Here is a 23,794-nt window from a genome sequence, read left to right as displayed (position 1 = left end):
GGTATTGACCAACTCTCACCGCCTGAAAGGAGATGCAGCCGACAACCGCAGCGACATCTTGTATAGCCGAACTTATACAAGCGCATTAAAGCAAATGGGCATAGCAGATGATATAAAGAATGAAATGATCTTTTGTGCTGTAAAACATAGTAGCGAGGAGATGATGAGGACAATGACGTCGTCTTCCTCATGCAGTAATAAACTCTGACCTTCCTCATGCGCACCACTTCTGTGCCCGTCCGTGGTGACTGTTCAGATGTCCAAAGGGAAGAAAGAGGGAAGCGTGTGAGTGTCTGTAATAAAGATGACAGTACCACTTCCCAATTCCCATACACAACAACTACTGGAAGACAATCCAATTCTCATTACCAGTCTGACTCCTTTAAATCTCACTAGCTACGTTTACATGCAACCAAATAATCTGTTTGTAATCATATTGATGGCTTGATCGGATTTAAAATCATTTAATGTAAACACGCTAATAAATACAACTGAGGTCAATCGGATGCAAATTTCGATCGTATTAAAAGGTGTGGGGAAATGCGTTTAAATCATCATCAAGTATGCATGTAAACGCGTGAATCATTATCTCAATCAGATGCAAAAATACCTTGTGCACATGTGCAGAAAAATTGTGCTTAAGTTCATGTCTTACTTACGCATCACATGATTCTTATCACAGAAACATGAAAGAGCAAGGCAATGGCAACACACATTAAATAAAGTAATAGGGTCACGCGCTGTGCATTCTGCAGCGTTCATGTCTTATAACATTACATAAAGCAGTAAAATAGCAAAGTGCCTTTTTTTACATTGCCTATATCTGAAAACTTCTTAACTTTCTCCAATTCAGCTTTGACTTTGTACATTTATCCAGAGATAAAGTGTTAACTCGATGAAAGATGCTGTGCACTGCGTTGCCAAGTCCTCTGCTTTTTGGCGGGGTTCAGATTTGATACTTTTAAACTGTGAGTTGATTTTTTTTCTGGAGGTTAAAGATGAAAGGATTTAGTTGATTAGTTATTGGTATTTGGGCTCTTAATATTCTTTTGGAATGCTTTTGGGCTAGTTTTGACTGTCCATTGGGGTGGTCTTTCGTTATAGGAATCCAGCAACCCTAGCGTTTGGTTCGGATTATATAAAATGTACATGAAAACTTAATCAGATTGCAATGTTTAGGGAACATGTAAACTGCAATTGGATTAAGTTCAGTCAGATTGACAAAACTTTGTGCATGTAAACAAAGCCAGTGTGTGGTTCTATGATATTTTCAGCATGCACTATGGAGATAATTATATTAAAGGTTTCAAACTAATATTTTATGTACATTTCTATTTTAGATTTATGCATTTGGCAGACTCTTTGCTCTAACAACTGAGCTAGCTGCCTCGCTCTGCAAATTCTGCTTTTACAATGACATAAAATATTCTTGCATATACAGGAACTGTAAGTTTATACACTTAAGACACACTAAAAATGTCTGAATGTTATTACATTAGAAAACAATATATCAAAAAAAGTGTCAAAAAAGCAGAATCACTCTTTAAAAGTAAAATAAAACATCCCTCCATTCATCCAACCTTCAAACCTCCTTGTCCTCTGCAGGGATTAAAAACAGATTAAAAAGAAAAGTCCTTGGACGTTGTGGAACATGTGGTTACTTTGTTGGGACACATTTGTAAGACTGTTTTGACAACATCTGCTTGAAAAATACACTTGATTTGATATTTTGTTTTCTAATGCACCAACCAGTGTGACTTAAGTGTTTAAATACAGAAAGCACCCATTAGGATTATGGATAAATGATGTGCATGCTGTTGCCTGATTGGCTGAAATCCTGAGCACAAACCTGGCTCTTTCTCTCCCCATTGGTGGCCGTCACCACTGGGGCATCACGGTGGCGCCGCTCTCGCCGAGCTACCTTCTGCAGCGGCACAGAGACAGTATACTATACACAAACTGCCATCTCAAACACACCTCAGCATTGTGACTGTTTGCATGTAAGGTCACAAGAAAGGTTTCTTATAGCGTATTTGTACTCGGAAATGTAGGGTTATGCCTGTATGAAAAGTCATTCTTATCATTAAGAAGGTAAATGACCCCTTCACTAATCCTAACCCTATCCCTAACTGGCTTGGCAACTGGTGCAATATTGTCTCACACACTTTTGCTTCTTTAAGTCCAACAGCTTCCTTAAATCTAAAGTCAAATGACATAATAAAATAATATATACAAACTATGGTGAAACATTGCTGGAGCACTTGAATCCAGAATTGAATCCTAAAATTATCATTGAGAAGTCTATACTGTGCTCTATACTGAAGTCTATACTGACTTAAAGAAGTCTAAAATATTTCATGGCGTATGAAATTTTTTTTTTCTTAAACACTCAATTCAAGAAAAAATGAGGGGAAAATTGCTAATTTTGCTAATAAAAAAGGTATCTTAAATAAAAAAATTGTACACTATAAAAAGTATTTTTGTCGCATTAACATATATTTTATGTTACTTTAACTTAAAGTTTTGGCTTAAAAAGTTTACATAACTTATAAATTTAAGTTGAAATTGTTTCATTTAATTATTTAAGTTATGTAAACTTTTTAACCAAAACTTAAAATAGTAGGTTGAATGGACTTTTACAAAGTTGTTTTAACTTCCTGCTGCATTATTTTTCACAGTGTAATGAATAAAAAAGACAAAAATAGTAATGCAGTAGCAGTAGCTGTGTTTCCATTGCAGATTTGTGCTAAATGTTAACAACAACAAACAAAACAACTATTGCGAAATTACAGCGTTTCCATTGATAGATCATATGCAACTGAAATGTAAATTGTCCTCTCGCGCCAAGTCATTCCAAACATCACGTTGAGAAAAACGAATATCTTATTTCCACCCGTACTACGGGTAATTTTTTTCAACCAAAGGAGACGTAAGAGTATCCAAATATTATTGTCAAGGAAAGCCCCTCATACTTAGGGGCAGCAATGTATAGCTGTTTCCATTGCAGTTTAGCGAAATACACCTTTTCTAAATTGCCTGAAAAACCACCTCATGCGAGCGTAAAAACTTGACGTGTTTCCATTGGGCATATTTTCAATTCGTAATGCGAATTTAAAGGGTAACAGAAATGCAGCTACTGACTGTTATTAGAAATAGGGTTCATCCACCATCTGTGTATCAGGGGTAATAAACTTTCATTTGTTTATCAGCGTCTTCACTCTCTTAAGATTTGCTATGATTTTAAAGGTGGTCAATTTCACATTTTGGATGTGCATTTTATAACTACACAGTACGTAAAGACACCTAATATAAGCTTGAGATGTATATTTTATGTTTTTTGCACATTATCTCCGACAATAATGATTCATAAATACAGTAGGACCCAGTAATGCTGTTTCCAGTAAATCTCTTTACCTTTACTTCAGGTGTGCCCTCCACTTTGGTGCTGTGTGTTTTGGAGCTGTCAGTCACATGAGTCTCCGTCTTCATCTCACTTTTTCTCTCAGTGGACCGTGGACGACCTGTGGGCGTGGACGTCTCTTTGTGGTCTGTGCGGGTTGCTGATGGCACCACGGGACAGGGAGCCGCATCGCCCAGGGAGATGGGAGACATGATGGGAGCGCTGACAGGACGAGCGTTCTTATCCGGGGTCGAAACCATGGCTGTCAGAATGATGGATGAAAAAATATGTTACACTACATGAATGTTCATGAAGCGGAAAGCTGGTAGTCTTCAGGATTGTAAGTCAAATGAGTGCAAAAACTGTCTGCTCAACCATCTGACATTAAAATCAGACAATAAATTGAAAAGCATGTCTCATCCTTGGCTGTTAGGACTCCTACACATTCTCTTGAATTGTGATTGTGTGTAGTTGTGCAGACAGCTTTGCAAAAGATTATTTAACACAGTTTTTCCTCCAAATCAAATGGTCAGATATCTAATTCTTCATACTCTGCCATAAAACAAGTTTATGTTTTGCACTTTAACTCTAATGCTGATAAATGCAGCTAATAAAAAACATCCACGGACTAAAACAACAAGAGACAAAGTACACGAAGCATATAAACAGGTTTAACTTTATCTGTGTCTATAGGATATACTGTATGCTTTTGTATGAAGAACTCCATAGTACATATCTTTCAGTGTTCTTCAAAACAATTGCATCTTTAATGACGTAAGTGTACTTGGGTATGGATCAGAAAATGTGGTGTGAGTGAAGACGAGCGGGAGAGTGGGGACAATCGTACTCGGGTACGGTTCAGTTGGGTTAAGGATGATGTGAGTGCACCCTTAATGTATTCTGAGGTCATAACAGCATGCTGCAAAAATATCAAAAATAACTTTTTAACCTTAAGGGTTTTTTTTCAAGATACACCACAGATTTGAATGAATGTTTTGGCCTAGGGAAGGGGTCTCCAACCCTGCTCCTGGTAAGCTACCGTCCTATAGACTTCAGCTCCTACCCACCTGTCTGTATGTTGGTAAGCAAAACGTTTGTGGACACTGTTTACTTTCATAGTATATTTTTTTCCTACTATGGAAGTGAATGGTCTCCAAGAATGGTTTGGTTACAAACATTTTCAAAATATCTTCCTTTGTGTTCATCAGAACAAAGAAATGTATGTGGGTTCGTAAACACATGAGGGTGAGTAAATTTTGGCAGAATTTAATTTTTGGGTGAACTATCCCTTTAAGGACCACCCCTTTTCTCAAGACAGATGACTTCTGCTGACAGTACAAATAACAACAGATGTTTGCAGTGTTACAAGACAAGTTTCAAAACAAGACTGAACCGCCCCAAGGGAACTACATTATAAACTAGAGAGAGGTCTAAAAAAACTACAGTAGATATGAACTGAGATACATAGCAACACAGACTTTTGAGGTCAAACACACCAGAGGGCAATAGATAGATAGATAGAAACTTATAGGAAAGGGGACACACTCATCTGCTTTTTTGACACTTTGCATTTGTTTATCATGAGGATTAAATCTTATCTTAAACTGTGTTAATAAGTAAGAATGCATGAAATACCGTAACCCCCCCCCCCCCCCCCCCCTTAATAATGAAGACTGAGGCAGCTTTGAAATGACATAGGGGCATGATGAGAGTATTTTGAGTTTCAGGTCATCTATCCTTATTCTTATCCACCACATACATCATTAACATCACACTTTCACACACCTCCATCTAAGCTGCGTGATGCCCGCTTACTGGACGAGCGCTGGAAACGGGGGGCAGGTCTGTCAATCATGGAGCTGGCCTGACGGGTTTGGGCCTGAGTTCGGCCGCTGTAACGGAACTTTGATCCCAGAGCCAAAAACTTCCTGGGAGTGGTGGCTGCCTCTGTAGATGTTAACCTGACCAAATGATCAAGTAAATATTTATCATTACTATTTACACACGCACTTTTACAAACCAGTGCTTATTTGGCAACTTACAGATGAACCACAGTGTTGGTATAGGTATATATTGGATCGTAACAGAAGTCATTTACATATAGCAAAACATTATAACGGAAAAATGCTTAGGGTCAAAAATGAGGTTGTAAAATATCAAGAAATGTTGCAAGAAACTAATTAAAAAATAAAATGTTACAAAATTGTAAATAGGATGGGAACACATTTAAAGAGTTTGATCTTTATGCACACTAGCATATGACATTGTAATAGTGTAGTGTTCATACCTGAAGAATGTGTGATGCTCCACACAAACTTTCCAGAGTTTCTTGGCAGCCTTGTAGTTTGGCAGCTTAAAGCCAATGGCACTTTCATAATGCTCCAACTACAGTTATAAAAAAAATACAACACAAGTATATTGAATGAACTGCATATTTGTGGATGATCTTAATGAAATATAAGTTTATTTCTTATTACCACAATGTGCACAACTAAGAAACACATTACAAAGACAATGTTTATTTTAAAAGGGAAATTATATTGTTGAATTAGAAGAATTTTAAAGCTATTATTAATAATAATAATGTTAACAATCATTTTCTCTTTTTACGTTTCAAAACCAAAGAAACAAAATCATGAACTTAAAATTGTGTGACATGATAATTTTCACAAGAATAGCACACAGTGCACACATACGTCAGACGGGCGTATTTTGATGAAGAAACTGCTCCGTTTGTAGGAGACTTTGAGAACTTTTGGCCATGGGAAACGATTAATCCTCAACTTGTCTTTATACACCATCAGGCCACTGGAGCAGACGCCCAACATGATATCCACTCCATCCAGATCCTAAGTGAAATAACAGAAATGAAAAATGCTGATCACATGAGTCAACTTTTGTAATGAATACTCAAGAGAATTACACTTTGTGCATTCACAATACTCTACCACTAGGAGGCGTTCCAGGCTTCTGTTTTAAAATGAAGAATTTCAAAATGCATTTAAATCCATGGCCTGATGCATCCAGATTGACCTGGTTACAGCTACTAAATCTGAACAGTGACAGAGCATGCAATGCTTTATATCAGGACTCATACAACCACTCACATCATATACAGTGCACCCCACTAAAATTGGCACACTTCATAAGTATAAGTAAAGAAGATTACGCTTTTAATTAATCTTTTATTCCAATTATTAACAGAAACACTTTCATGGATATCAAACAATATTACATTTAAAGACTTGGGCATATACTAGACAGCAATCTGTCATTTGAAAATCATATCGCTCAAAACACCCTTTTCTTTCACCTTAGAAACATCGGCAAGCTGCGGAGGCGTATTATCTGTCTACAACGAGAGGCTTGTTAGAGTTTTTACCCGGTCATGTAAGTTTAACCATATAGTAGATTACCTTAGTTCAAATCATAGCTAAAGTGTATCAATGAGCGACACTGAGCTAACGTTACTGTGTAAATGTGTACTAGATATGTATACAATGTTCACTACAGATCGGCTGTAAAACCTCTCTTCACATAGTGCTGAACTCCCCTCATCTTTAGGAAACCAAAACTTTAGTAATTTTCAACAAGATATTTGTTCCAGAGTTCAGCTGAGCGGCTAGCCGGACCATTAAACAAACCCGAGACCAGAAGTTAAGTTATGTCCAGACGCGTAACCACGACAACGTGCATGTGTCCAATGAAACCTTCTATAACCCCGATTAAAGCATCGTTATTGCTACTCAATTATAAAGCATTAAACGGTTGTGTTCGTGTGAATTTAACAGATTTTCTTTCACACTACAATCCATCGCGCTCTTTAAAATCACAAATCTTTGGACTTATAGTTGTTTCTAGGATAGCAAAATCCAAAAGGAGGTACAGCTTTTTTGCACCTGGCACCTACAGTACACTAATAAAGACGTCAGTAACGTCACAGTGTTACTGTGGTAACATGATGCCAGCACATGCAAGGACTTTGAACAACACCAGCTCTGAATTTATTTTGAATATTTGATTTGTCTGTGTTTTGTGCTTGTTCTACATTGTGTCTTCTGTAAAACATTGTCATCCGTGAAAAGCACAATACAAATAAACTTGAACTGAACCCTTATGAATTCATGCAAGTAAAATATATTTGAAGTATATTTCCATTGATATTTTCATTTTTGACATTACACCTAGGTGAATGTCAACAAAAAATTGTTCAGGGTTGCGGCAGGTTTCACAAGTCAAATTTAAGACTTTTTAAGACCATTATGAGTGAAATACGTAGTTTCCCGTAGTTTGCGGCATTTACGTCAAGTAAGATGTAATCTACATAAAAAGTGAATTATAGTGTTTTGAATGTCCGTGTATGAGCATGAGTGGAACTGAAGAGGCTTACAGCATCTGTTTTTACAAGAATAAAGTTCAACATAAGCATATTATTTAAATACCAATGTAGTGTGGGGTCTACGTTTTTTATCCATTTTATTTTGATGAAGATGACACAATATAACATTGCGACTACATGAAAAGAGCTTTAACTGTTATAAACATACAGATTTGTGAGCATTTGTGGAGCTGAGGGCGTGAAAATACACACGAAACACACGTGATTGTTGTCATGTGGTGAATCCGACCAATCGTGAAACAGCTGTGTCGTCATTACAGCCCGTGCAGATCCTCTTCGCGAACTGCGATGGCTAACTCAGGCGGCTGATCTCGAATCGCTCTCGCGGTACTTAAAAACCATATGACACAGTCACGTGCCTGCAGCGCCAGCTTAAGTCGGACAGTGTTGCTAACCGGAATGCACTGCTTCAAGTCAGCAGCCGATCAGTCTGCGCAGCGCCGCATGAAGTCAAACACACCTAACAACTGAGCTTAATGACGTAGATGTCACGTGAGCAACCTGTCTGACAATCGTAAGTCTTCTAATAGGTGTGCCACGAGAAATCTGATTCACCCACCGAATCTTGCAGAGACGGCGAGTGTGAACAGGAGCAAATTTTGGTATAAGTATTCTGATTAATAATCTCCCTTGACTTTATGCCTCCAGGTCCACCCGATTTCCTCATAGACAGTAAAAGATTGCATCCAAGCTCCTCTTCCTGTCCATACGGTAATTTCTCTACTGTGCGACAGAGAGTCGCAGGTTATGACGCAATCGTTAGCATATTTTTACAAAAACTGCTTCTACTGGGCCATAACGTAAGATACATGGTAATGGAGCCTTTTATACATTTTCGTGTAGATTTAGAAATAACTAATGGATAAATGTCTTTAAACACCTCAGATGTAAAGTTATTCGCTGTCAAAATGACGCCAAAATGAATGGGAGTCAATGGGATGCTAACAGCAGGTGGGGGTTCACTAAGCAATGGCGGCGCCCAGGGAAGCTTCAATAAAATATGAAACCCTGCCCCCCTGCTAGAAACGCTATTCCAGGAAATGTCTATAGGAATATTTATATAGCTGTTCTTCAGATTGTTTCAGGTATTTTCATGATGATAAAGAATATTTGAATGATTTTGTTTAATGAGTGTTGCTTTTTTAAATGCACGTTATAAACGACTCCGACTCATAATGATTTTAGATTGATAAGGACTTCCTACTGACCAAACGCCGTAGTACACACATGAACTGTGCATGAAACACAGAATCGGAGCCTTGCGATTCAGAATTTATTTTAGACAGGACTTTTTAATGGGACACGCAATTAATCGTCACAGCCCTAATAAATATGCACTATACCGCCATCGCATTTATTTGCCTTTCTAATTACACAATAATTAAATGAAAATAAAAATTTACTATTAAAAGGCTGTTTGTGGTTTCTTGTGTGTTGCTAACAAGGCCGTTTCTAAATCCGAAGGCTGTAGCCTCCAGAGGTCGCATTTGTAGGCTGCATATGTCATCAAGATTAGCAGATTAAAGTCAAGGGAGTAAACGTGCATGGAGCAGTGGAGTAAACAAAAGCTTTCTAAGTGAAAACTGTGTAACACTAAAGTTGACTAGTTGTTGGTGGCTCGGGACTTGATCGCCTGACTGTTTAAGTTGATTTTCAATAAAGCAGTGTTGATTTTTTTTTCGCTTCTGGGTCCTCTGTTTCAGAACCTGGCAAATGCTCAGGTAAGCCATGGGCTAGTTGGTAAAATTACCAAGGAAAAGATTTTTGCATATACAAAACTGCATTTAAAGTTTGTTTCTCGCCAAACCTACAGTATACAATCAGATTAAAACACATGAAATATAAATTTTGGCATGAATTGCGTGGATTATATTAGCCTACATTTGGATCCTCTTTAAAAAAGAATGATTAAAAACTGGATTGAAGTGAGATTCAGTGACGCGCGAAGTGCAGAACTTTTCTTTTTAGAGGCCCGCCCATCAAACAGTTTCTTCCTCCGCCACTGATTAGTTCTACAGCATTTTAAATTACAATTTTATTTTTTGCTGACAATGCTTTTTGGGAATAAACGGAGGTAAGAAATTTAAGACTTGCGTTAATTAAATTTAAGACCTACACTCTAAAAACAAACGGTGCTATATAGCACCAAAAGTGGTTCTTTGCTCGTAATCATAGAAGAACCGTTTTTAGTGCCATATAGCACCGGTGAAGCACCAGTGAAGCACCTGTGTAGAACCATATAGTGCTATGTAGAACCATATGTGGTGCTATATGACCCCTATTTGGTTCTACACAGGTGCTTCACTGGTGCTTCACCGATGCTATATGGCACTAAAAACGGTTCTTCTATAATTACGAGCAAAGAACCACTTTTGGTGCTATATAGCACCGTTTGTTTTTAGAGTGTAGGATGAAAATCTGGCAGTTTTTAAGACTTTTTATGGCCTTAAATTTAACTTTCTGAATTTTAGACTTTTTAAGACCCCGCAGGAACCCTGTTGATCAACCATGACCTTCTGTTTCACAGGGGTATAAATGTGAGGTAACATCCTGTATAGGGCAAATTTCCTTAGTCATACTTCATAATGGATAAGACCAAGGAATATAGGGAACATAATCACAAAATAACTAAAATTCCCATTTTACCATAGGGGCAAAAACTGTAACAGTTCTAGACAACTAAAGATGTTACCAGGAAACAGATGTGTCTGTATTGTCTTGAAGCACTATTAGGAGGGTGACCTGAGGGTCTCTAAGGAATCTCCAATGATCATAACAGGAGGTTTGGACAAGTTAGTTGGGTTTGAAGTCAGGAAGTCTCCGAACTACAATCTGAGGTCTACAAGTTGTTTGGAAGGGTTTTAAGAGAAAAGCCTCTACTCTCATCCTAAAAAAGTCAAATGTTTCAGTTTGACAGACAACTTCAACTTCATATGGGATGGGGTTCTCTCTTATCAAATGTCATATAATTTTTAACACCTGACTGCCTCTGCCAGACAGCTTAACATTTCGTCTTCCAGTGAGACAATGATCCAAAACATACGTGTTGACTAACTGACCACAAAATCAAGGTCCTGTCGTGGCCATTTCAGTCCCCTAACTTAAACCCTATAGAAAACTTGCAGTATGATTTTACTGACCAGTTGCTGAAAAAACTATTTGACTTAACATGTTCAAACCACTGTGTCTCCTCCAGATCTACTGTACCTTTGCCTGATGCAGGTCAACCCCATACATTGCAAGTTTTTTGGCGTTCTCCAGGAACATCATATCAGCCTGAGCTGGGCTCATAGACCTACAGAAATAAGAATTAAGGCATTTATAAATAAGATCATACATTTATAAGCAACATTTTAAGAAAGTGCATCTTCTCTACTCCGTCTCTAATACTCACTTTGACATTCTTTTATTTAGGATCGTAACACCTTTAGCACACTCACATGGGAAATGTAACTGGCAGGAAACATTATTTAAGTGTTAATAATTAAAGCAGGAAGAATAATGATTACCTGTATGTGCGGTGCAGCTCCATTACTTTCTCCTCAAGTTCTCTGGTCTGACCTGGAATCAATTGAAGCTCCTTGGCATAGTCAGTGCCGTGGACCTCTGGGTCATACTCGCCCAGCTCAGATTGCAGGGCGTAAGAGCCCAACAAGGCCAGAGTCACAAAAGAGCATGGTAGACACCCACTCTTAATGTCCTTCCGCAACTGCAGACATAGGTAGTACCTGAGCAGCACAAATAACATATATATATTTACTCTGGGTGCTTACCATCATTTATAAAAATCTTTATCAATATCTTTGTTTGTGTTAAACAAAGTAAAGAAACTCATGCGTGCCATGGACAACATGAGGGTTTTAATTTTTGGGTAAGCCATCCCTTTATATAAGAACTGGTTCGACAGAGCAATTGATCCGCAATGGTGATGGACTGATAATAGATGACCGTTACAGACTGTTAAAGGTAAAGGGATGAGAACACAGATGGATGAATATGAATGCCAGGACAGAAAAACAAAAGTAATATTTGCCTGGTGATGTCCTCTGATAGCTGAGCCGGATCAGGTGGGTAGAACTTTACATTAAATGTAAAATCATAGTTGGTGCCTAGACAAAGACAAACACAAGGACTTAAAGTAAGAAAAGCAGGAAAGACAATTAAACGTTACAGTTTATAAAGTGACGTTTACATATTTCACGCAAGTCCCCACTATGATTTTAGGTTGTGTGTGTTTGCCAGAATATTGCTATGTGATTACTAAGTGTTGTTATGGAGTTGCACGGGTAGATGCCAGTTAGTTTTTAGGGTGATCCTGATGATATTAAGTGCATTGCTAGGGAGTTGCTAGAATTGCTGCTAAAGTGTTCCTTATGGATACTATAGCATTTTATAGACTGTTGACAGGATGTTGTAATGTGGTCATTAAAACAGGCTTTGTGGTTGCTAGGGCCTTACTAGATGTTCAAATCAAATGAAACTTGAAATTCTAGTCTATAGCTAAGGTCCCTTTATCAGTTTAAGGCAAATTATACCAATTTAATATCTGTCAGATGAAAACTATGAAATTGGACTGCTTGGAAAATAAAACACTTCATATAGCCAACAAGTCCATAACATATGGTGTGGGAGGAGATAAAGTCTTTGTTCAGTCCTCTAACACTATACACAAGTAATAGTGATATGCCCCGTCCGAAATCGCACACTGTGACAGTAGATACTGAATTAGATAAAGTAACTATTTATCGACTGTTTGAAACAGGTACTATATAGTATGAATATGGATAATATTATCAATGAATTCGGATATACTACATGTTGATACATCACTTGACATACTGTACGTGATCATAACAACAAGTTTGTCGTTAACTGGAATGACGTTAAACAAGCGCAATTTAACCACAAGGGACAGTTGTTTAATATGTTTTTGCATGTGAATAGAGCCCCGTTACCGCTTTTGGGCATATTAAAAAAACAACGCTCCTCCTTCTTCTTCGTTGGATAATTCCTTTCCTGGATGATCACAGGATAGCAAAGTGTCCATCAAATAAACACCTAGGAATCTTGCCAAAAGTAGTAGGTCATCCGGGTACTTCTCCCCTACTGTTTTTCGAATACTATGAAGTCGGACATACTACTCGCCTCGCCTACTGCTTTTCGCCTACTATATAGTAAGGAAGTAGGTGGATTCTAGACGCAGCCCACTGTGATGCTTGACTTGGATGACATCACAAATAAGGCTATGTTTAAATGACAATGTAGTAAAAAAATGAAATGTTTTTACACGTACACAAGACAAAATTGTCAAAACAATCCACATTTACAAGGGCCAGGCTAGTAGTTGGCGATGTTATTTTGTAATAAAACATCAACTTTTACAAGCCGTTTACATGGAAATGATAACACCATCATTTTCGAATATTTGCATCTTGAAAAAGTTTTTCACAAGTCTGCATTTTCAGTTGTTGTGTAAACAAACAGCCAAAACTCAAAAAAAAGTTTCCTGTTTTTGGTTGAAAACACTGACTTGTAAACGGACCCTAACTTTCTACAAGTTACTAGGTATAAACAGCATAAGACTACTTACCTTGTACTTGCCGTCTAATCTCCTTGGCAAAGTCTAGCCATGTCTGAAAGACACAGCAAGTTTAATTAACCGTTTCAATAGTCAATCACAACACCTGACAGTAAAGCAAATATAGATATAAAACTGACAATCCTTCTTGACACAGCTTCTTTTTCTTGGGCTAAGATTAAGTTTTGAAGTTTGTATACCTTAATTACTATTAAAAGAGTGAGAGCAGGAGCTCACCTTTACAGACGGTGTTTCCCATATGGCCAGCCCATAATAGTCCTTTTCCAACAGGTTAAGGTGATCGCACACCTTCGCGAACAGTTCCTGTCCTTTGGCATGTTTCTATAAATACAAATAACCCCAGTTAAACATAGATAATTGAAAGTTTTGAGGACGGTTTCATGGAAAGGGTTTAGATTAGGCCAGCGGCCGGTTGCATAAACTATACTAGTCAACATTTGAAGTGGATCAAAAAAGTTTATTAAAGTTGTCCTAAGACAAGAACGGGTATTAGGGATTGGTTTTATGTAAACTTTTATGAATAGGTTTGATCCACTTCGAATGTTGACTAGTGTATTTAAACTAGTCAAGTTAGTCATACATTTCTGTCTTAAAAACTGATCATATCTAGTTTATGTCAGTTGCATAAAATTGTAGATTTATCTAATTTTTATTTGAAAATTAAAACTGATTAGCCCTAACTTACCTGCTAGTTGGTCAGAGTAGTTCTTAAGACACAGGTTTAACTTACCGGATATGTTTACGCAGCATGCCCCTGGACTAGGCCCTAGTTATATAAGGATAGTTAAGTGTTTTTTAAAAACATGCACATACTGGTGTGCATCTTGAGAATAAACTTTGGCACTGATATATTTAAAGACATGTCAGTGCAAGCTGTTTTTAGTTAAGACTAGGCTTAAGCCCTGTCCAGGAAACTGCCCCTTGAAGTTTAGTATTATGCATTATGCAAGTCTGTTTCTGATTTATGGAATTGCAAATATGTTTAATGGAATGTATGTTCTTGAACATTCTGTGCGGTTTTCATGACATCACATCCTAAGCATACATTCAGTAAATTACAACCCCAAAACAGAAAAAGTTGGGACACTGTAGAAATTGTGAGTAAAAAAGGAATGGAATAATTTACAAATCTCATAAGCTTATATTTTATTCACAGTAGAATATAGATAACATATCAAATGTTGAAAGTAAGATATTTTGAAATGTCATGCCAAATATTGGCACATTTTGGATCTCATGAGAGCTACACATTCCAAAAAAAGTTGGGACAGGTAGCAATAAGAGGCCAGAAAATTTTAATGTACATATAAGGAACAGTTGAAAGACCAATTTGCAACTTATAAGGTCAATTGGCAACATGATTAGGTATAAAAAGAGCCTCTCAGAATGGCAGTGTCTCTCAGAGGTCAAGATGGGCAGAGAATCACCAATTCCCCCAATGCTGCAGCGAAAAATAGTTTTCTGAGCTTCTCAGAGAAAAAATGCAATGAGATTGAAGTTATCATCATCTACAGTGCATAATATCATTCAAAGATTCAGAGAATCTGGAACAATCTCTGTGCGTAAGGGTCAAGACCGGAAAACCATACCGGATGCCTGTGATCTTCAGGCTCTTAGATGGCACTGCATCACATACAGGAATGCTACTGTAATGGAAATCACAACATGGGGTCAGGAATACTTCCAGAACACATTGTCAGTGAACACAATCCACCGTGTCATTCGCTGTTGCCAGCTAAAACTCTGTAGGTCAAAAAAGAAGCCATATCTAAACATGGTCCAGAAGCACAGGCGTTTTCCCTGGGCGAGGCTCATTTAAAATGGACTTTGGCAAAGTGGAAAACTGTTCTGTGGTCCAACGAATCAAAATTTGAAGTTCTTTTTGAAAAACTGGGATGCCATTTCATCCGGACTAAAGAGGACAATGACAACCCAAGTTGTTATTAGCGCTCTTTTCAGAAGCCTGCATCTCTGATGGTTTGGGGTTGCATGAGTGCGTGTGGCATGGTCAGCTTACACATCTGGAAAGGCACCATCAATGCTGAAAGGTTTATCCAAGTTCTAGATACATATGATCCCATTCAGACGTCGTCTCTTTCAGGGAAGACCTTGCATTTTCCAACATGACAATGCCAGACCACATAGTGCATCAATTACAACATCAAGACTGCATAGAAGAAGGATCTGAGTACTGAAATGGCCAGCCTGCAGTCCAGATCTTTCACCCAAAGAAAAGATTTGGTCCATCATAAAGCGAAAGATGCGACAAAGAAGACCTAAGACAGTTGAGCAACTAGAAGTCTGTATTAGACAAGAATAGGACAACATTCCCATTCCTAAACATTGGTCCTCCTCCAGCTGTTCCTTTATATGCACATTTAACTTTTCTGGCCTCTTATTGCTACCTGTCCCAACTTTTTTTGGAATGTGTAGCTCTCATGAAATCCAAAATGAGCCAATATTTGGCATGACATTTCAAAATATCTTACTTTCAACATTTGATATGTTATCTATATTCTACTGTGAATAAAATATAAGTTTATGAGATTTGTAAATTATTCCATTCCTTTTTTACTCACAATTTCTACAGTGTCCCAACTTTTTCTGTTTTGGGGTTGTACAACAACTATGCAGAAACCAATCACATTTATATTGAAACATCTATGTTTATCTATGCAGAAACCCCATTAACACAGCACTATGATCCAGGAAAATTTCTGTAAAATTGACAGAGAGCCTTCTGTGTGAACACAAACATGTCCCGTAAATGTTCTGGGATTGCTCCCATAAAGGAGATCTAGTAACATTGCCGTAACATTTACAGAAAGTTTACCTGTTTGAACAAAACAGAAACAATGCCATAAGGGGCGTGCCAGGGTGAGGATGCGTGTGTCATAGTAACAAGAAGTTATGGTTAGCTCTTTGACACAAAGGTTTGTAACAACATAAGGATGAGTAAATAACAGAGATGCTTACATGTCTCTGAGCTCGAGTCCAAGTCAAGCCTCAAGTCTTGTTGTAATACCCATGTCATACACATTAGTGTCCTCATAAATCATATAAGAACACACACACACAATAACAGCAGGCCCTGACAGGATGAGGACAGAGTAAAGGTATAAAGGACCTAAAATTTTCACATTTTAAAAACTTTTCCCCCCACTTTTGAAAACACCATACAAGGATTAAACAAACACTCATTTATATTTCATAAAGAAGATGATTTTACTAACCTCCCATAACGTTAGCGTGTAGCTAAACCAAGAAGCAAGCTAACGGTAACATTAGATGGTCAGTGCTGCCCTAACGTTAAACATGTTTACTTAGCTGTCAGGATGCGTTTTCAGATGCCTGATAAAATTAGATGTGGTTGAGCCAGAATCTTTTATCTTGAAGTCGTATATTTTGCATTGAGGCTTCTTTTGTTAGTGCCGTCATTTTGGAAGATTTTAAATCCAAAGCTAGGGCTTTGACGGATCACAAAACCCATGGTTCAGATCACATTAAGGTTTTTGAGGCACGGATCATATCATTTTTCGTATCAGCAAAAAAAGGGTGGGAAAACTCTAATAACAAATAAAGAAATTACAAACATTTATGAAAAAGAACAAAGTTGCACATTAATTTAGGTCTAAAATTAACATTAGGTGCAGAAATCAAATTAAATGAATAATAACACTGTCTTTATTGTACAAATTAAATATTATTATTATTTTTTAGAGCAACAGAAGTAATTTTCTCTTTGGGTTGTTTGATAAGCATTAATGACACACCTTGTGTCTTAATTCATTTCCTAGCTCTCAAGGTCGTGATTCAGTATATCGTGTACACAGGTTCGGGCACTGGTAAGGACTCTAGCTCATTTGACATTGGGACACTGTTAACTTATTTTTCTGTCACGCGGCTGCTTAAGCGTGTTGTGATCACTGACAGCTGTTACTCATCAAAACCAACATCTCTCTGACTTAATTTTAAACAGTACATTGTGAAAAATGCTTTCCTTATTTTTAAATAAATATTATTATTTTAAATATCGAGTAGATCAGTGGTTTTCAAACTGGGGGCCGCGAGATGGTGCCAGGGGGGCCCCAGTTTTATGACATTTTATGAAATAAATTAATTTATCATGAATTCTGTGTAATTAAACCTAAAAAAATAAGGCTACTAACCAAAAGCACTACTTTTTTGTATAATTAATGTTTTATTTATTAAAATGTTGAGTTTTAGAACAGTGTTTTGTCACAAATTTTTTTGGGGGGCCGCGAAGGAATGCACCGTACACAAGGGAGGCCACACGCTGAAAAAGTTTGGGAACCACTGGAGTAGATTGGTCCCTTACTGTCTAGCGATGTGTGTCATATTTAAAACTAAAACAAACGTTTGTCTTTATAAAAGTCCTGTCACATTTCATAAAGAAAAAATACAACCTACCTACACAACCTCTGCTGTGCTCCTACAAGTCTCATCTTGAAATGCTTTCTAAGATAAGACGTTCCCAGCTTCCGGCTTTCAACGACAAAACTTTATGCAACTCCTGCAACGCGAGCTCCAACTAGGCTACGAGAAGCATCAACACTGTTGCAGTGGTGTTGACGTGATAGGTCAAATGTCTTATGTTGCGCGTGTAATGATAATTTATACATACAAATATTGCACATATTTTCATTCGCGCTACTACCTGCCAAATGCATCGTCAGAATCCACCCGTTTTAGGGACTTTTATGCGGGTATCCACGGGTTCCCGACACGTTGCAGGACTCTGACATAGGGACCATCGATGCTCACTGGCTTTTGCGTTGCATTCTGGGAATGTTTAGGGAACAAACGTTTCAGTGCACTGGAAGGATTTTGCGATTACGACAGCCCTTAAAATGGCCGACTCCCTGATCAGTGCCCTGACTACTGAACAAGGGATCTGATTGAGACTTAAGTAGGTCAAAATTGAGGTTACTGTCTCGTAGCCTCTTATGGAACAGCTGAAATTCCACAAGGGGGCGCATTTGTTCCTCAGACGTTGCACAATAAACATGACATCCGAATATATTCATTATAAATCATGAATGAAAAGTGAGATTCGAACGAATGTCTGTTAGTGAACTTATTGTATACACTATTTATATCGTAATTCGGTCAGAAACGTCAAGATTGTGAGATGAACAAATAGTTTTGGATTAAAAGGCTTGGATATTCCATTTCCTTGGACTTTTGGGGATTTATGAACAATTTGTTTTGGACAATTTCACCGAAGCGGATAAAGGAAAGATTTTGAAGGTAAGTAAATATCCTAAATCGGCGCCGCCCGGTTCAGGTAACTAACAACTAGATTACAGTTTTATGACTGCTAAAAATCATATTATGCTTTCTGTGTGCGCTTAATGGAATCCCGAAAGTCTAAGCTTTACAACGATGTGCCGCATGACCGTATATTTTGAAGATTTAATGCTTCAAAGTTACAATGTCGTAATGCAGCCTCACGTGCAAGGGAGGGGGTGTGCCGTGTACGGCACAGTGTTCCTTATCAGGTTAAAGAACAAATAAGCACAGACTGGTTTCTGACTCTATAATTCACTTAAGACATAAAATAAAATTTGATTAGAAATACTGTGCGATCATTTTGTGTGTATGTGCCCTGTTAAAGGGACACTTCACCCATTTGCATTAAGCTTTGTATCGTTAGAACTAGGCTTGTTGCAATAGTCTGTGAAACGGTGATTAACGGTGCTTCAGCCTCTCACCGGTTAGATCACTTGCCCACCGCGACACCGTCTTTCACCGTCGTTTTGATATTTTCTTGTAATTAAATAATATAGTTTCGTTAGAGAGAGCAAACACTTACAACTGAATGTGTCTGCAGCCTGAATCCAGCGGAATTGAACGCGGGTCATGTCACAGAGCAGCAGGTGTCAGGTTTCATTTATTCCTGTAAGACTGCGGCGAGCAGACGATGGCAGAAGCCGCGTGCTTACTCGTTTTTGTTATAATATACATATATGATGTTTAATATAAGCGAGATCGTTTTGTTGTTGTGTTTTTCATTAAGAATAATAATGAACCCATCATTCAAGCAGCGCTTTATGGAGGAATAGCCGATTGCTCTGCTTGGGACTGGCGAGTTTCTGTCAGAAGTACCTGCGCACATTGACTCAAGCACGTAAACCAGCTGTTGCACTCGCATTTGCACACAAAATCATATGCGATTTAACGCAGCGTACGCAAGCGCTGGATTTAAACAACAGTTGCATCTAATTCAAAAGTGAAAGTAAAATGTGCACATCTGTATGTGTATTTATAAGCCCCTCCCACCCAGTGAAACCGGTATCACCGGGTTTGTCACGCGCTGATTAACCGGTGGGAAAATTCTGTCACCCTAGTTAGAACCCCAGTCATGTTTTTGAATGGTCATGCATCATTTCCTCAGTTGCCGCTGAGACAGGAGAAATATAGATTTCAGTGTCGCACTTCCTTCTTTCAATGATGTAAAAACAAAGAAGGAAGTCCAATTGTTGAGGGGGTGAGACTACAAACACCCCTTTTCTCGGTCAAATAGGCACCAAATTCTAAATGTATGTTACATTTCAACTACAAATATGACGCACTTTCAATAAAGATGAATGTTTCTACAGGTGAAATGCTCCTTTAAGAACAGAAAGATTTTATGTTGGCTTTCTTTTTGAAACTCATCTCTCCGTATATGCACTACTGAGAGCACTTAAACGTGTTCACAAACACAGGTGAAGGGCGAGTTCCAAACGGCGCTTCAGGAAAAACATGCAGCAGAAACAGTCGCTTCACAAAAAACGTTACGGTGTTTTTCATTGCTCTATTCAGCAAATGTATGTTAATGGACTACAGTATGAGACACAGTAGTGCAACTCTGTACTGGACACATTTAAATCTGCTCACTTTAGCGCATTTTTGTGGTTAAATTGTTTTAAATCACTTCAATGTTAAAATTTGCAAGCCTTAGAAACATGTGCAAATGATAAACTTTCCCTATTTAAATTAGCATATTAATCCGTGAATCGCATGGGAGCCAAACTGCGGGTCAGTCACAGCACTACCCAAAGCTTACGATGAGCAGTGGCCAGTGCAGTGGACATGTATGTTTGCTAATTTGTGGCCACGTCCACGCGTGTTATGTCGTGGAGGGAGGGGAATAACAGTGAGCTCATCAGATGTTTCCTAAAAAAACATTATTCACGAGACCCGCAGCTCGAGTCCGTGTCGAGTCTGAAGTCACTGTGTGTGCGACTTAAGTCGCACTCCAATCCGAGTCTCAAACTTGAGTCTTCATCTCTGGTAAATGATGACAGAATTTGGGTGAACTATCCCTTTAAGATGCCAACAGAGATCAAGAAAGCAATATAGACCAACGTGTACAGTAGATAGCTAAACTAACAAGTCAATCAAAAGTCCTCTAAGGACGCACACTCCCTCGCTTTGCTTTAATGGCATTTATAAGCATGTGGCAAAAACAAACAAATTGTTCTAGCATCCTGACAAAATCAGAGAAAAACATCATATAAGCAAAAAGAGTCTTACAATTGTCTGAGGTGTGTGTGTGTGTGTGCGGGCGTATGTTTGTGTGTGTGTGTGTGCGCCTACTGTTTGTATGTGTTTGCGTGTGAGGGTGCGTGTCACTTACGTCAAGCTCACACTCGAAGAGAGTGTCATCTAGCAGTTTGACTTTGCAGTGCATGATCCTGGGACGGCGAGATGCTTTCTGCTTCTTCTCCTCCTCCTCAGCTGTGTTCTCCTCCTCCTCTTTCTCTCCTTCTTTTTCCTCTTCCTCCTTTCCTTTAGCTTCTGCTGTCCCCGCTTCTTCTGCTTTGGGCTCTTCCTCTGCTTGCTCTTTTACTGTCTCTTGCTCTTCTTTCTCTACCTCTGCTGCTTTGGCCTTTTTCTCATTCTTTTTCTCCTTTCTTTCCTTCTTCTCCTTTTTGTCCTTCTCCTTCTTCTCTGCTTTCTCTTTTTTCTCCTTCTCAGTCTTCTCTTTATCTCCCTTTTCTTTTTTCTCTTTCTTCTCCGTCTTCTCTTTATCTGCCTTCTCCTTTTTCGCTTTCTTCTCCTTCTCTTTCTTGTCTTTCTTCTCCTTCTTCTCCCCCTTCTCCCCCTTTTCACCCTTTCCTGACTCCAGCTCTGCGTCTTCCTTTTGATCTGCTATGATTTGCTGGAAGAAAGCAAAGTTCAATCCGTTATAAAAGCGTTGATCATTAAACATAATCAATAATGTGTAGTGTTTTTGTAGAAGTGAATTTTTTTGAATCTATTACTAAGTGAAAACTGTATTTGTTTCAACAATACTAAGCTGAAACCTATATTTTTAAAACCTCTGTTTTTGTTTCTGTTTTGCACTTTCTGTTTCCTAATCTTTGTAAGTCACTTAAGCGTCTGCTAAATGCCTAAATGTAAATGTAGTCTAGAGCCCTGCATCAATACGATTACAAACTGATTATTTGGTGTTGTTTTAAATCAGTTATAGGAATGCTCAGATCGATCGGCCTTAGATGGCATTTAATGACTTGATCGGTACTCACTAAATTTGCAGATCTCATGAACTGATCTTTCTGTTTACTTTTGTGATCAAAAGGCTTCTGAATGCAGCCACACTTGAAGATGATTTTTACTTGACATAAGCCTTTTTTAAAGGCATATTAAATTGCTCTTGGTAGAAGAAATATTTGTTGTGCTTATTTATTTGATTCTCTATTAAAACAATAATATAGGCTACCTAATTAATACAAGCAATATAACAAAGAACTGGTACAAAGCATACATACTGATTTACAGTGTGTATTATGATAATTAGTGCATATGGCATTACAGAATTCCACCACAGTTGCAAAAAAACAACAATCACTTCACAAAACACATTAAAAAAATAATGAGATATCAAATAATGAATTTTTTAGTTCCCCTACAGTTGTCTCCTAATGTCTCGCAGTTAAAGCAACACTATGTAGTTTCCATGTAAAAATGACTTACAGCTCCCCCATGTGGTTGAAAAGCGCAACAGTGCCTGGTATCAGACACTCTTTTGCAGGCCGGGGGAGGGGGCGGGGCTGTGTTTCCTACCCTCCACCGCCACTTTCAGAGTGTGCTTGTAGCAGCTAGGAGGTTGCTCAGGTTGCAGCAACAGGACAATTTGTCCAGTTAAGAGTTGTTCTATCACTGAAATAATTTTAGAGACATTATTTAAAGGTCGAAAAACTACATAGTGTTGCTTTAAAGCCCAGGTTGTTTGGGTGTGAGCTGAACATGTTTCTCACCTGGTTTTCAGCACTACTGATCGAGTGCTGGTCTAGTGCAACATCACCCTCTAAGCGTAGTTCCGGCTCAGGGTCTGCAATGGGAGCTTTGGGTTCGTTGTGGCCTTCCTTCTCCCAGGTCCTCTCGGTCTCCTCTCCCTCACCCTCCGAGCACTGTGAGCGGCGCTTCAGGAAGGAGGAGAAGAGGCGAGAGAGACCGCGGCCAGCGGATGTGCGCTGCCGAGGCTTCAGCTGCTGTTCTTCCTCTGAGCTTACGCGGGGAAGCGAGGTGCCCGAGGGGCTCTCCTGAACTGTGTCAGTGGGGCCTTGCTCCTGAGCAGCAGGGTCCTCCTCTTCCTGCTGCTGCTCGCACACCTGTTGTTTATGCACGCTCTCAGCCTCGTCTGTCGTCATGGCAGTCACTAAAAGGAAAAAAGAAGAGCAGGTAAAGTTTACGGTAAGAATCATTAACCGTATTTGGGGAGCCAAAAATGGTTCTTCAGTTGTTCAATTGTCAAAACTTTAAAACATTTACACATGAGATTAAGCGAGTATCTGGCAAATGCGAGCGTTTCTTTTATCAAAAACCCTTTAGACGCATCTGCAGCAGGCACTTATTTTGTTTAAGACACGTGATGCACACACAGGATCTCTTGATGCGCAGAACACATATTTTGAAAAAAGGAACCACACACATGGCTACATATGGGCTACATACATGTTGTGACAAACTTCGCATTGAGCGCCCTTGAAAAAACAAGTCACCCGCCGCCACTGGAAGATAGGAAACTTTTTTTTGACTGCAATTCACACCCAGCGGTAATTCAGCAAAAATATTCTCTGAATGCACCACGTAATTTTGATGCGAAAGCAAAGACAGAACTGAAGATGGAGAATGCCCGCGCGGGATGGGGCGCTGTGCTCGTTCTTTCCATCACTCGGACAGTAGCTTTCTTCACACAAAAAACCCAATTACAGATCAGGAAACAAGAAGTCATCAACATTACAGTCCAGAAGGAACCAGACCTGACAAAGGGCACAAGGATCTGGAGGGCTCAAAGGTCTAATTCAAGTAATAGACCGATGAGAAAAACAGTAAGATGAGACAGGAACCAAATTGCACTACAAAAACCAGCAGATTTATATAG

The 23,794-nt window shown here is 38.7% G+C and overlaps 1 protein-coding gene across 10 annotated transcripts in view; it reads right to left on the bottom strand.

Moving 5' to 3' along the window:
- epb41a (erythrocyte membrane protein band 4.1a) overlaps positions 1-23,794 on the bottom strand; it is a 76,244-nt gene that overhangs the window by 33,136 nt on the left and 19,314 nt on the right. For 6 of the 10 annotated variants that reach the window (XM_065268182.2, XM_065268185.2, XM_065268190.2 and 3 more), the window contains exons 2-14: positions 22,668-23,068; positions 21,044-21,568; positions 13,615-13,719; positions 13,390-13,432; positions 11,833-11,908; positions 11,309-11,527; positions 11,007-11,094; positions 6,097-6,249; positions 5,688-5,785; positions 5,186-5,361; positions 3,415-3,662; positions 1,850-1,924; positions 210-248 (exon numbers count right to left, since the gene is read on the bottom strand). In XM_065268182.2, coding sequence (XP_065124254.2) covers positions 210-248; positions 1,850-1,924; positions 3,415-3,662; positions 5,186-5,361; positions 5,688-5,785; positions 6,097-6,249; positions 11,007-11,094; positions 11,309-11,527; positions 11,833-11,908; positions 13,390-13,432; positions 13,615-13,719; positions 21,044-21,568; positions 22,668-23,060 — 2,238 coding nt within the window. In that variant the 5' untranslated portion in view covers positions 23,061-23,068. The remainder of the gene's footprint in view (positions 1-209; positions 249-1,849; positions 1,925-3,414; positions 3,663-5,185; positions 5,362-5,687; positions 5,786-6,096; positions 6,250-11,006; positions 11,095-11,308; positions 11,528-11,832; positions 11,909-13,389; positions 13,433-13,614; positions 13,720-21,043; positions 21,569-22,667; positions 23,069-23,794) is intronic. The other 4 variants (XM_065268188.2, XM_065268191.2, XM_065268189.2 and 1 more) reach the window with 2 other exon arrangements.

Source organism: Paramisgurnus dabryanus, chromosome 19, assembly GCF_030506205.2.
Source record: "Paramisgurnus dabryanus chromosome 19, PD_genome_1.1, whole genome shotgun sequence".
Lineage (NCBI taxonomy): Eukaryota > Metazoa > Chordata > Actinopteri > Cypriniformes > Cobitidae > Paramisgurnus > Paramisgurnus dabryanus.
The sequence above is the reverse complement of the archived record's forward strand: the minus strand, read 5'-3'. Positions and strand labels throughout refer to the sequence as shown.